Raw genomic sequence first — 19,701 nt, 5'->3', positions numbered from 1 at the left:
TCATGGTTGGTAGCTAGAAAACATCCTCTTAACTGCTAACTGAACATACTGGATCTAGAGGTAACTGAAAAAATATCCTCTCTCTGTAAGCTTGATCTGCATCTTACCGATCTTCGTGGGATCTACACTAGGCATAAAATTATTTATATACATCACTTTGCTAAATGAATTATTGCATTTATAAAAATAGCTACTTAACAGTTCACTAACTGAGAGCATTGACAATTTGTAGTTTAAATAACCTTTCTAGTATGTTTTCTTAAGAACAGACTTTATTAGAAAAGCTACCAGCAACTCCATTAAACCATTTTAGGTCCCTTCCAACCTCAACCATTTTGGGATTCTGGGATTTTGTAAATAATTGGATTTTAGACAATTTTCAACATATTTTGAAGTCTCTCCATTAGCCAGGATCATCTAATCCTTCATTTTCTTCCCCAGTGTCTCCTCTTTGAAAATAAGGACTGTATTAGAAACTAGATTCTGATACAGAGTTTTTGTAATTACAAATACATCTCTGTACAGAATACTTTTCCAAATTAAACTTAGAGCAACAGCTGCAGAATAAGAGTTGGGTAAATTTGCCAAAGAATAAAAATAAATTAAATTAAAGCAACCAATCCAAGAAAAAAATACACACAACCACAAAATCCAGCAGTTAAATCAACATTATTTTTCAGCACTAAATGTCAAAATCTTAATCTTAATGATGAATGAAGAAACTGATACAATTCAGTTTTATCATCTCATGCTATTTGTAGACTCTCTCGGATAATTTCTCCTTTACTTTTCTGTGTTTAGACTAATCAGAATTAGGCCTTTCTGAAGCATCTGCAAAGGTTGTTTTCAGCACTGAAAAGGGACACTTTCAAGTATGTATTCCATACAGCACGATGTTTCATGGTATTCAGTGGATATTTTCCCAACATTTTTTTTTTTTTTACACAGCCATTTCATTTTTATAAGATAGTCTAATCATCAACTGGATCTGTAGTGATCCCTCTGACACTTTTGCATTCAAAAGGATAGCTATCCACATATTCATTGTTTGCCCACTTAGCTTCTAGATACCAGGCAAGATTCAACAAAAAGAGCAGAAAGAAAAAGTTTGACACCAAAATTCCTGTGTTGCATGTGTTGCACTTAGCAATTTGCAGATTTCTGAGAATACGGTTTGCCCGGACTTGTTCAGTTTACTGTATTAAAGGTAAAAGCAAAAGAGATATAAACTAGCAGTAATCAGACATTGTGAAAACACACTAAACGAAAGAGGAGCACTGACAGGCTAAAGCCCCACAAATATGAACATTCATTCCACACCAAACACGCTCACCTCAGCTCCTATCTTTTTCTGAGATTACTCTCCTATACATGGGCACAAAGTGTTCAAAAAGTGCTGTTTTGGCACACTGGCCAACAGCTGACAGTGCACTCGGAGATAATTTACATACTTAGGCTGTCAAGCAAACCAACCTGTAACATGAATTAGCAGTAAAATTTTTAGATCCCTATCAACTCTTCCCAGTGGGCAGAAAGAATTAAAATTATGTAGTGGATTACTATTGATGTTATGGGGAGATTTTTGCAAAAATTTGGATAAACTATGAACTACAGAACACTTGCATTTCCCATCCCTTTTATTGTCTACTAAACTCTACAGGGAGCCTGTTAGCATCACCTGTATCCATCCTTGCACGCATGTATTTTCTGTCATGCAGCGCTTCTCCTGCAGCAATAGAGAAACTCTCTTTTTTCTCTGTCTGCTTCCCCACAAGAATATCCTCCAACCTACAAAAATCTGCCTTGAAGTTGAGAGCGCCTGGGCCAACCAAAGCAGAACAGCGGGTATAAAATCCCACTCTTTCTGCATTTACTTCTAATGACTGTGGCAAATTTTACTGACATTGAGGAAGGATTTTAACTTGCTATACTATAAAGGTGACCATTTCATTTCTTCCTCTCTTTCCTGACTATAAGCCTTTTTGCTAATGCGGTTAGCCCTGCTATTCAAGCTGCGATTTGTCCCCTTGTGCCTGATGTTTAGCAATGTGCTCACAGTGACTACTTCAAAAGAGAGGCCTCCTCAACTCCCTGAGTGAGAGGCCCCCTCAACTCATCCACCGCAGCAACTGAAGTACCTACACCTCTGAATTCATCTGCTGTCCATTTCTGCCTACATTCATTCATTTTTACAGCTTGAATCAGCTGGAATGTGTCTGGTGCTTGTCCCCTGGAGAGCATTCAGAAAAGGATTTACAGTGGAGTAACCTCAGGTCTAGAGTTTGCTTATTCTCTGGCTACCATCACATACATCCTGGTGGAAAGAGAATGCAGCTGACAAAAGAAAACTGTCATAGCCTCACCAAATGGAAGAATATCTGTCCAAATCTGGGGTGTGCTACAAGCTCTGTTTATGTTCTTGGCTTGCTTTCAGTATGGTTGCAAAACCATGGACTTTCTTGCAAGAACAGTGAAACAAAGACTTAGTAAGATATCTTTTCAGAAAAGGGTCTGCGCCTGTTCCTCATTTGTCTGTAATGGTATTTTGGCAGTACAGCAATTGAATATGCAGTGGTGTTTGGGTAGCAACCTAGCAGCCTAATAAATAAAACATGAAAGTTGAAGAAGAGAAAATTAAATAAAATTGCATGCATACTTTTCATTTTTCATGTCAAAGATCAGAATATTAAGGGCCTTGTTCTCTATTTTGTACTTAAGTCACTCATTATTCCTTGTGTATCCCTCTAGAATTAGAGACTCCAATTAAAAATGAGCATATCAGAGAGAATACAAACATTAAGTGAAATGCATACTTCTGTATGCATTAAAAATTAAGTGGCATTAATTAAATACTTAAATTTAAATTGACAAGACAAAGAAAGCAGATTGATATCCATTTTGCCAATATGGAACTGAAGGTAAATGGGAGCCACGAAGAAATATACTGTGATTATGAAGGATGAATATGTTAACCAGGAGTGATTATTTTTCTTACCCATTTTGATTTTAGTATACTTAGAAGTTATAGAATTAATACAATTCTAGAAAGGACAGTCTTGATAGTAATTCTAATGCAGAATATTTCAATTTAAATATTGTTTGCTCACTGCTTAGTTATTTGCATATGAAAGTCAATAAAAAAAAAACCTCATATAACATGAGAGAACATAAAAGTGTCCCTGTGTTTTATTGCTCACAGTTTTAAAAGGGAAATAACCTATTCTTTGGCTTATCTCTGCATAGCAGATTTTAAGCTAAAGCAGTGCAGGCATTATTTTATGAAAAAGTTCACTTCCAACAATATACAACTTACGCATTTCTTCAACAACATCTGGATCACATTCTCTGTATTTGTCTATTTCTGCCTTTAGCTGCTCTTTTTTCTGCCGAAGAGCTGCAAGTTCCTCTATTAAAGCTGCACGTTCTGCCTGATAGTTCAGAGCAAGTTGGAATATATATTAAAAATGAAAGAAAGGAAGAAAGGAAGAAAGGAAGAAAGGAAGAAAGGAAGAAAGGAAACAATTATTATGCAGAACATTTTTCGAAAAATAAAAAAACATAAATTTAAAAAATTATTTTCACTACTCCTTTCTGACAGTGGACCAATTGAATCTTTTACGCACATTCAAAGTCAAAAGACAACAGAAGATAACAAATACAAAACAGAAGAAAAAAAATCAAGGCCAAAACAAAGAAAAATTTTCTACAATGTTTGAACTGTGTCATTTAACAAGCTTGGAACAGATTTCTTCATTGTTGGACTTACATGTTTTTATTGTGGGACTTATATGTTAAAGCATATTTAGGAATACTAGTCCTGCAATTAAAGACAAAATTACAAAAAAAAAAAAAAAAACCCTCATATTCACACTTCCAAATATCTGGATACCAACTCTATACTATTACCCTCTGAAATTATTTTCCTCTTTTGTTCCATGCCATTTAAGAGCAGTAGCCTCAAAAATAATTCAAACATGATAATCTTTGTGGGGAGAGTATACAATATTACCTCAAATATACTACTGATCAGTAGAAAACCATAGACACCTGACCCAACATAAACACTCTCATAGTGAACTCTACACAGATTCCTAATTCAGCCTGCATTTAGAGCCAACCACTGTAACTGGCTGAAATTTGGGATTTTCAAAGAACTCATGACAGGGACAGCCTCAAAAAAAAAAACAGCATGAGTTTGTTGGCCTTCCACGTCATTCTCCAAGGCATCCTGAGGGTTTTTCAAGCTTTCATATTCCCAATCCTTCAGCCAACAGTCTAGATTCAACATATTCTGGAAATGCAGATTCCAAATCACAGGCTCTGTGGGGTGAAAGCTGGTTGCCCAGAGCCCTGCACCATGAGCTGGATTTCCCAGGACTGGTGTAAAATTAGGAACCAAAATGTTGGAAGCATTGGCCATGATGGGATTTTCAGGACAACTAGCTTCTGCTAACTAAGGCAAGCAATGTGGTAGAGACACCCGAAGTCTCTAACAGCCCATTTGGAAACCTGACAAGCACAGCTGCATGAGAAACGTGCCTGAGATTCACTCATTGTGGACAAACATGCAGCACTTCCAAAACATATTTTGAATTCTAAGACTTGACACTTTCCCCCAAAAACTCCTTTTCACCTGAAAACTTCTTGCCACTCTTGCTCATGCACTTATTTACTCAATGTATAAGCTGAGAGACTTTTAAACTAAAACCGATGAACTATTTAGGACACCTTACAAAATATTTCTAAATTAATGGCACTTCATATGTATGTTAAATGTGAAGACTAAATATTATTTTTCAGTGTTATTTTAACAGCTTTAGCATATAGAAAACACAAAGCTTATTTGGCTTCTCAGAATACTAAATGAGAAATTTAGATTATAAATAGGTCCAAAAAAATAATGCCCCAACATTTGAGTTTGCAGCTAGTATATCTGGCAGTTTAGCAACCATCAGCAACTTTGGTATAGTTCTGTGAGTATATCTAAGTCTTAAGACATCTGAAAGATTAACAAACTTCAAACAGTCACACATTTTCTCAGCCACGAAGCAGACAGATGGCAATTTTTTACTCATTAGTGCATAACCAAGACATAAATAACTTTCAGGAACTTTTTTTTTTTTTCTCTATTCTTATAACCAATACTTGGAAGTTCTAATGGCTTTCCAACAACTACATTTACATTTAAAAACTGTCCATGCTTGTAGCCTGATTTCCTAGAAGGAACCAACTTCAAATCCAACTTACAGTATCTTCACGTCCAATTTTTGATTTCTCAATGCTTTTCTGTAAAGTCTCCTTCTTCTGAGTGCTTTCCGCAAACTGTGAGAGGAAACAAAGAACCACAATCAAACTATTTAAGTGCTAATTATACCTATAAAGGTATGTATCTGTACAGAAATATATTCAAATATGCGCATGTACACTTCTAAGTGCACACATTCATAAATAACTCTGTAATAAAAACAAAAAAATATAAAACCCAAGTTAAGTCTGAAGCTCTGACTCGCAGAAAAGAATTACAGGAAACGTTACAGTGTAGAAAATTCTTACTCCCATGGCACATAATCTTGTTATGTTCTACACCGCCAGCACAGCACCCATCTCCTGTTTCCTACCACAACGAAGCATCTCTATGCAAAGGCCTCCATGATGTGGAGGCTTTGGGTGAGATGATTTCTTTTGGTCGTTGACCAGCTCTGTAATCTCTCCCATAGCTGCTCCTTTATTCAATGGAAGCAGGGACAAAAGTTACAGCAGATGCACCTGCTTGGCTGCTGATCCTTCCCCGAGTCTGGTATGGCTCTGGCACTGCCCCAATCCTTGGGACACTCCAGTGAACACAACTATCTACAGCTGAAAGGCGTGCAAAGCCCCAGGCCACTTTTCTGGGCTGTGCCCAGACAGCCATGCTATAGACTGTGCTGGGCTGGGGTAGAGGAATCTCACAGGGGAAGTCGCATTTCACAGGTTTGGTGTGAATATGCTCTGCATTTTCCTGTTAACTGCAGCAGGAATTACTTATCAGAAGAGCTCTCTCTCCACTAACCTGACCCCCAGCTTTATCAGCCTTGAGCCAGCCCTTGCAGTTCAGCTGGGAGCCTTCCAGAGACACTCTGGAAACCCTTACGCTGAGTAGGATGTATGACTCACTCGCGATTCCTCAGGGACTGAATACTCTGTATTAGCCAAAATATCTTGAAATATTAAATTAGATGAATGAGAATGCAAAAAAAAAAAAAAGAAAGAAAAAAAGCTAGTAAGTCTGGAAACCAGTGAATACAATTGAGACCAATGAAAAAAATTTAAGTAGTATTTATATACTTAAAAGTAAAAAAGAAACTTGACACTAGATATGGATTAAGTGCCAGCCCACTGCATGTGTGAGTGTACATATAGGGAAATCATCCTCCTTTCCAAAGGAACACTTAACTTTTTACTCAATTTATGCAGGGATTACAGTAACAGTAAGGCTTATATGATTTGGGGAAAATATGTTCAGCTGTTTACTGATTGCTCTCCATTAAAGTAACCACGGAGGCAGTGTGGATTTCAGTATGCGGCTTGAAGTATGCCACCATCTTAATTTTGGTGGATAGTTAAACAGTAGTCTTTCTGAGTTTTTCCACAAATTCTTATAAAATCAAGTGTGTTAGTCCCCATATTATGCCTCACCAAGTCTACAGTTCAGAAGAGGACAAGCAATTGGGCTGTAACTTGTAGTTTATGAAGATCGAGTTAGATAAATGCTGTAGTACAGACCGTTCTTTACCTCTGAACAAAGAGTCTTTGCCGGAACAAAACTCACAGAAGGGAAGCCAGGAAGCTCATTTCACAGAATCAAAGAACGGTTGAGCTTGGGAGGGCCCTTTGGAGATACCTAGTCCAACCCCGCCCCGCTCAAGCAGGGTCACCTAGAGCACGTGGCACAGGCAGGTTTTGGAGATCTCCAGAGAAGGAGACTCCAAACCTTTCTGGGCAGCCTGTTCCAGTGTTCTGGTTACCCTCACAGTAAAGAAGTTTTTTCTCACGTTCAGTCGAAACTTCTTCTGCGTCAGTTTGTGGCCATTTCCTCCTGTCCTGTTGCTGGCCACCACTGAAAATAGTCTGGCCTCACCCTCTTGCCACCCTCCCTTAAGGTATTTATACACATTGATGGGATTACCTCTTTGCCTTCTCTTCTCTCCTCACAGGACATATGCTCCAGTGCCCTGATCATCTTTGTAGCTCTATTTCAGGTGCATACACCACATGTGCAAAGAAGACAACACTTTCCATAACAGAGTGGCTGTGAAGTTGTCACTTGGTCCATTTTTCATATTTATAAGGTACTTTTGGAACATTTCTGCATTCTTTCAGATGAAGGCACAAAAGGACCTTACAGGCAGTTGCAATAAAATAGTAAGAGCTGGTTTCTGGGTTGGGAGAATGTCTCCCAATACAGCATCTAACTATTTTTTTGGTCTCGGATCTCTATATTTCACAACATTTAAATCATGAAAGAAGCAGTAATGATGAAGACCAAGAACTAGAAACACCCTTGCCAAGCCTAGATTCTGACCTGCATAACATGCCACAAAGTTAGAAGTTTTTTTTTTTTTGTCTTGTTTTCTTTGTCTTTCTTGGCAGAGATCATTTTTATACAATTTTATTCAGGACTTTTGCTTTCTGCTCTCAAAGATTTTATTTTGTGGTGTGGTTTCTTTTCTTTTTCTTTTTTTCTTAAATTCTGCCTTCATAATGATAAAGTAAAGGTTTTCCTCTTTATAAAAACAAGAGAATAAAAAAAGAAAAGCCCACACAACTTATGGCTCTTCATGTATTTTTTAAAAGTTGCACAAAGACAACAAGAAATGAGATGATGATAAGGAAAAGAATAGCAGAAAGTGAGGAGAAGATATTTAAGAAAGCCAACATACGATGAAAATGAAAAGGGTGAAAGAATGGATGGCTGTGTTTCAAGCGAGGAATCTATGAGATTGGGAGAAGCAGGAAGGCTTAGATGAAGAGGTGGGAACACAACTGAACATGTACACAGCAGAAGGAAAGACAGTCGGCAAGGAGTCAGATGGAAGAAGGACGAAGACAGATGACACGGGACATAACAGAGCTAAGCGCAAACAGCAAGTGACGTATAAAGAATAAAAAACAGAATTTGCATGTGTTTCATAGTTATAGTTGGTGTAGTTATGTGTTTCATAGCAGAGGATTGCATCTGGCCAGATGTAGTGACTCACTTTCCCACTCACTGGCTATAGGAAAGACTGATAGTGAATAAGTATGGCAGCAGATGGAAGATTTTAATTCTTTGAGCAATCTTGAGCCCGTTTTCAAGAGAACTGGCAAAAAACACTCAAGAAAATGTAACTATCCTGACAGAAATCTGACTTCTGCCAATAGCTATGGGATTGATCTGGAGGAAAAGCTACTTACTGCCTTCTGTCCGTGTTTCTTAAGAGAGGTGTTTGGTCTGCCACATGAACAACCTTCTGCCACAAGTGTAGCTGATAAGATGTGGAGAACAAGGAGAGAGATACTCTCCTGCACTAGAAAATTGCATGCCTCCAGTCTGTCTGTTCAAACAGAGCACCTCAGATTCAATATATGAATAATTAAGGCACAGTAGAAGAAATCAGGAAAAATGCTTCACTATTCAGTGAAGGAGGGAGACTAAATAATTCAAACAAACAGACAAGAAGTCTTCAAAGGGGATTTTCAGCGTTTGCAAAACACAGCAAGAGAGCAGATTTGTCGATAAGTAGCATCTATAAAACAAAAGAGCTGGGAATGAGTTCATTTAAATTTACAGAACCCTATAATCAACTGACTGGGCTGGCCTGGATGCTAACTCAGTCCCAAGTCCCCCAGGGGATCCTCGTAGTCACCCTGCAAAGGTCTGGCAGTGCTCAGCCATACAACTGTGCAGCAGTTCTTGTGTGTTAAGGGCAATGTGCTGCTGATAACCATCAGCTCCATCACAGGCCTGAGGGTCTGCTGTGCATCCAAGGATGCTGGGCAGATGTACACAGGTGATTTATAATGTGTATTATGCAAGCATATTTTCCTGGGGTCCCACTTTGGTAAGAGAGTGATGCTCTTTGGGAGAGGAATGTTCATATTTTAACTTTGACACAAAACAACCACAGATTTCAATAAGATACCCCTTTCTTCTCAAAATCTGCCTCATTCTCATTCTACACTGTTGGCTTCTTACTTCGCAGTTAAAGTTTTTGTTGGCCGTATTTCTTCTGGTTTCTTTTTCAACCACTCTAACCACCAATATGCCACCAAACATGCAGCTGTCATCCTACCATATTAAAGTGTCTGCAAACCTGGTGTAAGGGATGCAAGCCTGGACCCCAGTGTGTACACTGGACAAGAATCAAACCAAGGCCTCATACACCAACCACCAAGAGCATCCACTGCTGTTATCCCACTGTCAATATGGCCTTCATGGCACATATCATGTGCTCAGTTTTCTCTCAACCAAAACACTCGACCAAAAATGGTATTAAAAAATACTGCTATTGTGAGCGTCACTCACTGTGGCACTACAGAAGAATTTCAGACATCCATTTTTAATCACTCATAACTTGATGAAATTATTTACTTTGGGTTTGAAGCGCTCTATGCTTTGTTTCAGGCCACAGGCAAGGGCTTGTTTCCCTTCAGCTTAAACAAACGCTATTCAAAAGCTTTAGGAAGGCATTTGCAGTAAATTGGTGTATTGCTTCCCTATGTTAAATTTTACTGACCACTGAAAAAAACTAAATGGAATTGATAGAAGGCATGGAAAAGTATTTTGAAGCATTTTTTTTCTAGATTTTAAAGAAAATGTAGTCAAAATAGAAAAAAAATACAGTAAAGATATCGAAATTAATAGTTAAAGAACCATCTAAAAATATTGAGTACAGACCTCTTGTGCTAAAAGGAAGGCACAGCACTCTGTTAAAGGAAACCACTGAGTAAATGCCATAAAGTGATAAAACTGTTAACAACAGCAAATACATCCCTGTGCAGAATTGCTTTGCACCGTAGTGCCCAGACCAGGCATGCAGCCACTCGTTCCCCAGGCTCGGTCACAAACGCACACGCGCCAGGACACGCGGGCGCAGGGCAGTGACGCTGCAGCTCGGCCGTTACCGCGGGCCGGGAGCGGGCACACCGTCTGGGAAGGTACACTTCGTATACATCCCATATGCAGAATGGGCTGAAGAGAAGGAGAAACAGGTCCCTACCAGGAGTCCAGATGGATTTTATGGGCTTTTAGTGGAGTGCAGGCTAAGGAAAACACTCACTTGCTACAGAAATACGGGATTGAAAAATAAAAACCAAACCTTGGTTTGTGAAAGGAAAAGAAACAGGTAACGAGTTACCTGTCATTACAAGTCACTTGAGCAACAGGAAGGAATGATGTTTGCTGGCATTTAGAAAGGGTACGGGGGAAGCAACTGGGAGAGAGGGATGGTGTTGAAGAAACACATGCCTGAACAGGATGAAAGATGCAAACAGAATAGAAGAGCTTATTTTAAGACAAAAAGTGAGGAACAGGCAGTAAGATTTTTATGGCACGGAAACACCATAGAAAGGATGAGCCACAGTGCAGAAAAAGAAGAAGAGAAGGAGCTGGGACCCATCGCACATCTGTACTCAAGACTTTTTTCTCCGACATACTCCATTATAGCTATCCTGGAGCAATGCTCATGATAAGAACTCTCTTTATGCATGTCACAAATTTTACCAAAAAAGATTAGTTCATTTCTAATTATCTTAATGCAATCTTTGAAAGAACTAGTTCAAAAACTTCCCACAGGAGGGGCAATATATACAATCTGCTAGAGAAAAGGGAGAACCCAAACTGAGTTTTATTTTATTCAGAAATAAAAGGCTGAAGCTTTTAATGGATCATACTTGTTCCAAAATATCATGGAAATATTTCTGCCAGGGTGTAAGTTGCATATTTTTAAAGAACTGTTACAGAGGTAATTAGTGTGGGTTCTTTAATTTTCATTTGCAATTTCTGACAGTGATTATCAACAAAAACAAAGAAAAGGATTGGAAACTCAAGCTCATAAGGAGTATTTACACGTTTTGCAAGAGGATTCATGTGAATAATAGCAGATTGCTTGCCCCTCCCACAAACATGTTCACCCTCACGATACTAACTGCATTCCAGCCACTGCAACAAGAACAAGTGTTTTCAATTTTCCCGGTAACCACATTTTGTGTTTCAAAATTAAATTTAGGCCTCCAGTCCTGATCTCTTTAGCATGCTAATACATTACAGCAAGAAAGAAACATCACATGGTAGATTAGGCATGGCTCTGTTCTCAAAAGATCACCCTGAGCATGAGATTGGTCCTCCTTCCTGTAATTGCTTTTGAATAAAGAAAAGAGAACGTGTCCAGTGTGGAGAAGAAAGAAGCGAGGAATTCACAGGCTGTAGGAACTTTCATGCAGCCACGTATGGACCTTTTATTGTTTTCTCCAGTTCTTTTAAGGAAGTATACATGTAGAATAAACCCCTCTACTTACATTATAAAGTAGTTTTTAGTATTTTCCCCTCTTATTGTAACTGTCACAATTGTTAACTACACCTTATTTAAAAAAGATGTTTTGCTGTAAGCTTTTCGGTTTTGCACAATTCACTTGTAATACCTTTTGGTAAGTACTAGGTGTGCAATAGAAAATAGCAACTCCAGGCCAATCTCTTTAATAGACAGAATGTGAAAGAAAAGGTTGTGCTGGCTCAAGAAAAGCTGCTTTCAGAGTTGGTTTAATTGGCACGACCTGAGGGACAGATGGCTGCCTACTCAGATACCAACTATGCCAAATCAACCTGGAGAGGAGAAGGCAGAAAAAAAGGCAAAAACACCTCATTCTTCAATCCTGCTTCACAAGTGCAAGGAAGCTAAAAAGAAAAGCTGAGAGAGACAAAAGGCATCCACAAAACTGATAAAACTATAGAAGATTTTAATATCTGGACATAAAGGATGCTAGCTCTTCTATGTCAGTAGATTTACTATAACTACAAAGTCTAAGATGGGAGTTACCATGTGTGCAGAAAGCAGGAAGAACACTGAAAACCATTTTCACCTGGGGAAAAAAAAAAAAGGTGAAAAGAAAAAAAATTATCCTAAAGGGCTTTTAAAGATTGCTACCCTAACCATCTGGGACTTTACTGACAATGCCCTCAGGGACAACAGGCAACCCCAGGTTAAACCAAATACTCATCTGATATTCCCTGAGCACAAGTTCTGCCTAAAGGCAAAAAAAAAGGGGGGGGGCGGGGAGGGTGTTAATTGAGAGACTTAAAAGAATGCCAAATTATACCCTTACATATTACCAGTGAAATAAAAAAGAATCAGTAAAATAGATCTATGAAACTTCAGAGCTTAGTTTTGAGACAACAGTCTTAAAAACCGTGACACTGGCATAAATGATGTGTAATTAATGCCCAGATAACAAAGGCATTTCAAATTCCAGATACAAAGAGTAGACTTTTAAAAGGAACAACTGTGTTCAATAGGAATTGTTCAATATCATTCCATAACAAGATTTTAAGGTGAATGTCAAACCCCAAGGTAAGCAGGGCTACAACAGAGCACCTCCAGCAAATTCAGCTTTCAGAGGCAGTGTAAGCCCTTATCCCGCAGCTGGAAGCTCACAGCAGCCGGCGCAGGTCATCTCCTAAGCACCAGCTGCTACAGGATGGGGGGTTCCTGCTGACACCCTGGGCAGTGCCTCCCACCTGCCCTGCCTACCATGGGCCGCAGCGGGACATGCAGGAGAAAATGCTGCATCCGCACCCCCTCTGACAGAGATCTGGAGGTTAAAGCACTGTTTCCCCTGCCAGTTTCTTTGCATTCCTTGCATTCAGGTCAAGAGTTTGATAAAAGTGTCAGGGGTCAGCAGTGTACTCGAGCCAGCAGCCAGTATGCACACCATATGCTCTGAAAAGGAGAGGTAACCAAGAGATGCCATCACCTAGAAAGGCTCACAGTTTCACAGGTTAAAAACACTGTTAGGAAAAGCTACTAGAATCCCTGCATATTACCGGAATGAATATAATTATGAGGACACAAAAACAGCACATTCTTTTTAACAAAGCAGGATTCTTCCTTACGGTCTGGTTTATAATTCTGACAGTAACTACAGAGACAAATTTAAAGCAAGTAAACAAACAAACAAACAAGCAAGCTTGCTCTTAAATCCAGCCAGTTTTAGCTTATGCTCATCAAGAAGTCAGGAAGGGAAAACTACATTTCACAGTTGCCATTAATCCAGTTACATATTAACAGCTAGTAAAAGTGAAAGCATGAATTTCTACTAATGAACACAGAATTAGGAGGCTGTTTAATTCTAACAGAAGCCTCCACAGCACCATATTTTTAGAAGTCTGCCATGACAGCAGTAACTAAGCATTCCCCGCAGAGCTTTGCAACATGCCATTAAACATAATTCCAGAAGGCTTTAATAAGTTACAGCATTAGAAGACTATTCTCTGCTTGACATTTTAGAACTTACTAAATTCAGAATCATTTCAAGACATTAACGTTTTAAAAATGCACGATGCAAAGAGGTAACAAAAAACCCCAGGCTGCTTGAAAGAAGAGCATTTTCAGCATTTTCCAGGAGACTGATCCAAGAAAAAACTTTTACAGGGTCAACAACCATCGTCAACATATTCACAAGGTTTAAGTAACACCAGCTCTTGGCCTCTTGCTTTTAGGGTACTTCCTACTGCTACGGCTCCTGCTGGGTGGCATGAAGAAAACCAGCCAGACGCACCATACCAGCTCCCCGGTTGCCCCTTTCTTTATGTGCCTGGTCTTTTACTTCAAAGAAAACGTACAGGGCTGCAAAAGCCTGCAGGCTGCGAGTAGGGAGGAGCTGCTCTAATTGCCTCTGCTGGGAGAGCCCTTGCTATTTAAGAGAGAAGAGGAAAGAGAGCCAGAAGGGAACGGAATCACCCCGCAGGTCCCAGGCTGCTGATTATCCACACAGCCAGGCCACTCCAAGGAAGAAGAACATAAGAGTCAAAAGCTAAATTAGATGTCCTCAAAAGTGAAGGAAAAAGAGAAGGCCAGCACGGATATGGGGAGACTACCATAACTGCTCAGCCAGCACACTGGGACCCTTCACTGATGTTAGAGTGGGCATTAAAGAGAAACTGCCTCAGCAATTAGACTCTTTTTCTGGAAAGGGACAAGTTAGTATCTTTTTGTCCATCCAATAAAACTAAATTGTGGGCATACATGTTAGAGAAAAAAAAATCCTAAATGAACAGTTCCTGGCATAAGCCACATACATGAGTCGTGGAAGTACCAATGAACCCCTCTGGCTTTAGAGGACAATTCTAGAGCTACGCTACATAAAATTCTCAGCACGCATAAAAATCGTATGAAAAATACAGTCCTAAGCTTTTCTGAAAGTCAGTTCAGCAGAAGCTGAAGGTAACAACAAAGCTTAAGATTTGTGCATCTATGTTCTGTGCTTTGTGATCATGTCCTTTAGAGTCCATAAATTAAAGAAGTATTTTTTAAAAATACATGGGGTACTTAATTACTGCAGCCATTCAGTTGATGCCAACGTGCAAACTCCATTCCCGATAAATAAACAAACTGCTCTTGGTGCATTAGGGCAGGCTCCAGACACGTCGCGCAAGGGCCAAGCAGGACCTGCAAACGGCTTCGAAAGGAGGTGGACGCAGCCCCGCACAATGGCACCGTTTCCCACCGTGACCAGCACGCCCATGAACCACTGCCTGCTGGCAGCAGAGGGATTCACATCCCTGAAAAAGCAGCATGAGAAACTCGACAAATCGAGGCCTTCTGTAGAGTTCTCTGCCCACCCCAGAGCTCGCTCTCAGTCTTACACATGAGGTGCACCCACCATGCACCGTGCTGTGCCAACACTGCCCGCAGCAGCCGGAGATGTCAGCTCTGATGGGCTTTTCCTGGCTTATTTAAAGTGCCATCCCATGTACACCTCTTCCTGGGATCACCAGCAACATCCCACAGCCCCTCCAAACACCGTCAGGTCTGATAGCTCTCATTGAACATGGCATCCCATAGAGCTGGAGCTCAGTTCGGTACCAATTACTTTAAACTAACCATCTTTGATCTCTCATAATCAGGAATCAATCTCGGAGCCGTGTGTAGATACACTGACAATTCCGTGAGTCAGCGGAGGCTGCTCAGGCTGGGAGCCGGCAGCCGTTTCCCTTCGCTTCCACCAGTGCTCCCAAGCAGCCTCTATGCTGCAACTCTCCGTGTAGTAATCCAGTCACAGTATTTAAGGAACACACTGTCTGCCCAAAGGGATACAAATAAATCAAGCTGTAGCTTGAAAGAACTGTCTGGTAGTTAAAACTCAAGATAGGCTAAATGCATTCTGTACAAATAAGGTCTTCTCCTTTTAGTTGAGATGTCAAACACAACTAGGAAGCTTCATGCCAGATTACTCACCAATATGATTATTTTTTTCCATTAACTATTTTCAAACAATGTGCTTTCCTAATAAAAGCATTTCCTAATATAGCATTCTTTGAGGACTGGTGTCTTTTTTATTTTAATAAATCAGTTTTCATGTTTCAGTGTTCCTAAGTACCATCAATTTGGTACATATGAAATCTCTATATTTTAACAAGTTCATTCCTGGAGAACTTTATTTTCTTTTTTTTAATAGCTGCCAAAAGTGAGTTAGGTCTACTGACTTCTAAATTCCTCCCCAGGCTCAATATATGAGTCATGGGAAGTGAAAAAACCCTCCTTTTACCAGCCCTAGGGCGGGGATTTAAGGAATGAAACATCCACTAATCCCTCCCATCTTAACTCATACTGGCCCAATGCAAAGCTTAGTGGGAGAAAAAAAGATGTCAGAAAAGCTTCCCAAGTTTCTGTGGCTAAGCTGATTCTTGAACGGAGCTAAGTGACTGTGTATGAGGAACAGCTGTACCCTTCTCTGAGAAGATTCTGACAAAGATTTAATCTTTGTCACAGCAAAAGATGACACCTTTGTGTCTCGATCGCTGAAGCAGGGGCAGCACCAGTACTGTTTTCTGTTAACTTTCTCTTGCAGAGCCTAAGAACACAGACGAATAACCTGCAAAAAGTGATTCACAGGAAACAGAGATACATGCACCAGTTAATAACACAACAGTAAAGAGAACCAAACAGTGAAAGGAACCACATCCCAAACCAGGCCAGGAAAATGAAGTGGTTACTTCCCCAAGCAACTGAACTACAGCTGTCAATAGTGACACTAACAACGGCAACACTACCTCCTCCAGATTTCCTTAGAAGATTTGGCATTTCAAATCCCTGTCTGTCAAAGACATATATTATGTTGTGACAATCCCCTATGACCTTATGTTTCAGGCACATATCCCAATCATACTGAATGGCAGAGTCTTCAGCATCACCAAACACGACAAAGATGCTTGTGTCTTCCTTAAGCGTTATAGTTCTGGCACTAAATCTGGCCTGTACAACTCAAGTGACCACCCCTTCAGTTAATGCTATCTATGGAGGACACTGGGCTTTCAGAAATGGGCACTCATGTTTTCTGCAGGTCTTGGTCTGTAGACCTGTCAATCCCTTGGGTGGAAAAAGACCTCACTGTCATCCAGTTGCTTTATAACCATCCTTAATTCAAACCACAGCAAAGTAAAATGCAAGCAAGCCAGCCTCTATTTAACTTACATAGAAAAGAAAATGCCGATACGAGTATTTTACCAAAGTCACATTTTGCCAAAGGTACCATGAAGAAATGAAAGAAAATCTAAGCCAAATCTGATTATAGTAAAGCTAGATGAGAAACGCCAACCTCTCCCTCCCTCAGCTGACGCGCCGTTTCCTTCCTTCTACCCGAAAGCTGTCAGGGTTGCAGGCTGCAGTTATGTCCTCCTCTTCAGCAAGTTAACATCTTTCAAATTCGCATGCACTCCATAGCAATATACACACCACAACCACCCCCAAACTGCGTATAATAGAGACATTGTATATAATTATATAGAAGTATAATATATGTAATTGTATGCAAGATAGAGAGGCTAATTGTGTATAACACATTATCAGCTCTTGACTGAGGCTGAACATGACTGATTAGCATGCTGGAGTTGCTGATACTTAGTCCCCTCATTTTATGCATGCTATGAAATCAGAAAGGGACAGCAGAACGATCAATAAAAGATGATCTTTCTGCTTACGCTGCATATGCCAAATTCTGTGTTAGCTTAATAAGAACCCTGAGCTTCCAGTATTATTATAACAAGAATAAACAACTCTTTGTCAAAATGTCAAAACATGATTGAACACCTGTAATTCCAGACTTTGGAAATCCACTGCCAGGAAAGTTTGATAAAGAATAAATAATATTATTTTTAAAAAAAGGAAAAAAAAAAAACTCTGAGTAAGGTTTCCTCTGTTCTCTCAACAAAGATCAAGTTCCATTAAAAACCTCTCCAGGTTATAAATATAAAGCTTGTTTAAACACTACACCTCAACCCACACCCCTGCTCCAGTTGCACAGCTGTACTGATGCAACTATAAATGTGACCTGCAAAACAATCTGCCGTCAAGCTTCCAACATCATCTACTTTTCCAGTAATTCAATTCACAAGTGCATAAGCATAACCAAGAGGTTAAGGAAAAGCATCTGGCAGAAGGCAGAGACATTTGAAGCCAGGCATGCCACCGCAAGACAAATCTACACAATATCCATGAAAATCTACTTAACAATTCTTTCTCAGTGGGCTATTGGAGAAAAAAACAATGCAGCAGAAGCTACACCAGTAAAGATACTTGCTGTCCATCTTTTTCAGACAAATAGGAAGAAATACAAGTAGTGGCCCTGGGATGGATAGCAGCACTGTAATCCTAAGTGATTTGCCGTGTACGTCAGTTCACTAGCCAGCACCTCCACCCTCCAACCACCTCTATATTGGCTGCCACATCGACAGAGCTGCTGGCTTTTTAAACCCTTTCTGTGAGGACAGAGGTTTGCTTCCATTTTTTCAGCTACTGAAGAAAAAGAGCAGCTCATGGGCTTTACGAGTGATCTGGACAAGACGCAGAGAGCAGGCGTGCGCACAGCTCGTGCGGGCCGCGCGGGGAGTGACCCAGACCCGGCCACGCGCAGCACCAGCGCTTAACGCTTGCCCTCCACGTACATGTTCTGACAGGAAGTTCTGTGATACTTGCTGACGGGATTCAGAAACCAGCAAGAAAACGTGTAAGCACGCACATAAAGAATACAAACACTCCATACAGCTAATGTAAACTCATAATCATAGACAGAAACTTTTATTGTCTTGTAAAAAAATGTTCAGAGAGCTATTTATTTGAAAATGGCACCCTTCTGCTGTGCCAGCAAAAAAGTTAGCTTTGACTAGTGAAAATCTTTCTTCCTGGAATGCTGAAACACTTCATTCTCCTTAGAAATGCAAAGTAACAAATATAGTATTTTTAAGGACTTATGAGCTGAAAAGAGCTCTTCTATCAGTAAGCTCATATGTTAGAAGTAGGACTTGGTTTGCAAGCAGGGATCTAGTAACAACCCTTTTTTCTTTCAGCTGCAACAGTGTGAGTAGTACAAAACTGCTTGTATCAGCATAATTCATTCCTGGAAAGAAATAACCAGGAACCAGCATAATAATACAATAACTGCATGCCTATTCTAATACCGTAATAACATATGGCATTATGCTTAATACGGTAACAGTACATTTAAAGCAGTACAACATATGCTTGTAGAGAACCCCTGGATCCTGATGGTGGAGCACATTATGGAGCTTCTGTAAGACATTCCAAGGAAGATTTCCATCAGTGTATGCCAGAGAACTTTTTGATAAATTAGCTTTAAAATTCATGATGGGACAGGGCCCAAAGGCAAAGACAACACAGATCAATTCTTTCATTCAATTACCTTGCTACAATTTTCAGTATGAGTAAAAATTGAAAGCGTCCAAGAGCAAATAATCTGCATTCATCAAGACAGTGATAACAAGACGGAGTGTCTGGTGAAAAGAGCTGGAATTTTGGCATGCATTCATTCATTCGGTTGCTCAGTTGGTATTTATGCTCTGGCAAAATAAGTAACCTTGTCTAAAACTTGTGTGAATAACTTTACTAGGAAAAGCAATTCCAGGCAGCGTAAAGGGCTAAACTGTGCTAAATTCAGGGCCAATCCAGTATATGGGTACTCCCAGTCAATAATACCAGCTTTAAGTCCAGTTCTGCCAAGCTGTCAGCCCATATCTGCCAGTTTCTCTTCTCTGGACACATTTGAGTCCACACAAAGGCAACAAAGGAACAGACAAAACTGTAGTATATATAGTATTAAACAAGTCTTTCTGAAAATAATTGAGAAGGCTTATAAGAAGAAAAGCAAGCCCAATCAGGTAATCAAATATCTAGGAGAGATTTACCTGAGCCTGCAGTTCTTCCAGTTTACGCTTTCTGGCATGAAGAGCCTTACTTGGAAAAGCCCAAAAATAATTGGAAGTTCCAATTCTATCAGTGTCCACCATGCCATCATCAACTAAACTTTGCAGAATCTCCTTCACTGACATGGATGCTAATAAAAGCAAAAATATCAAGTTAGAACTGCGTAGGACCTAAACTACGGAGAACAATAATACTGTAAGACAACACCTACAATCATCTGTATGAATATTTCACTCTTTCGTCAGCTAGC

General features: G+C 39.9%; 1 protein-coding gene across 1 annotated transcript in view; it reads right to left on the bottom strand.

The window, feature by feature from the left end:
- Nucleotides 1-19,701, bottom strand: part of MND1 (meiotic nuclear divisions 1) — a 36,124-nt gene that overhangs the window by 11,833 nt on the left and 4,590 nt on the right. Inside the window, exons 5-7 of the mRNA XM_088526484.1 lie at nt 19,433-19,581; nt 5,248-5,322; nt 3,314-3,428 (exon numbers count right to left, since the gene is read on the bottom strand). Coding sequence (XP_088382610.1) covers nt 3,314-3,428; nt 5,248-5,322; nt 19,433-19,581 — 339 coding nt within the window. The remainder of the gene's footprint in view (nt 1-3,313; nt 3,429-5,247; nt 5,323-19,432; nt 19,582-19,701) is intronic.

Source organism: Tinamus guttatus, unplaced genomic scaffold (genome assembly GCF_059628265.1).
Source record: "Tinamus guttatus ecotype Peru unplaced genomic scaffold, ASM5962826v1 Tinamus_guttatus_pri_ptg000247l, whole genome shotgun sequence".
Lineage (NCBI taxonomy): Eukaryota > Metazoa > Chordata > Aves > Tinamiformes > Tinamidae > Tinamus > Tinamus guttatus.
The sequence above is the reverse complement of the archived record's forward strand: the minus strand, read 5'-3'. Positions and strand labels throughout refer to the sequence as shown.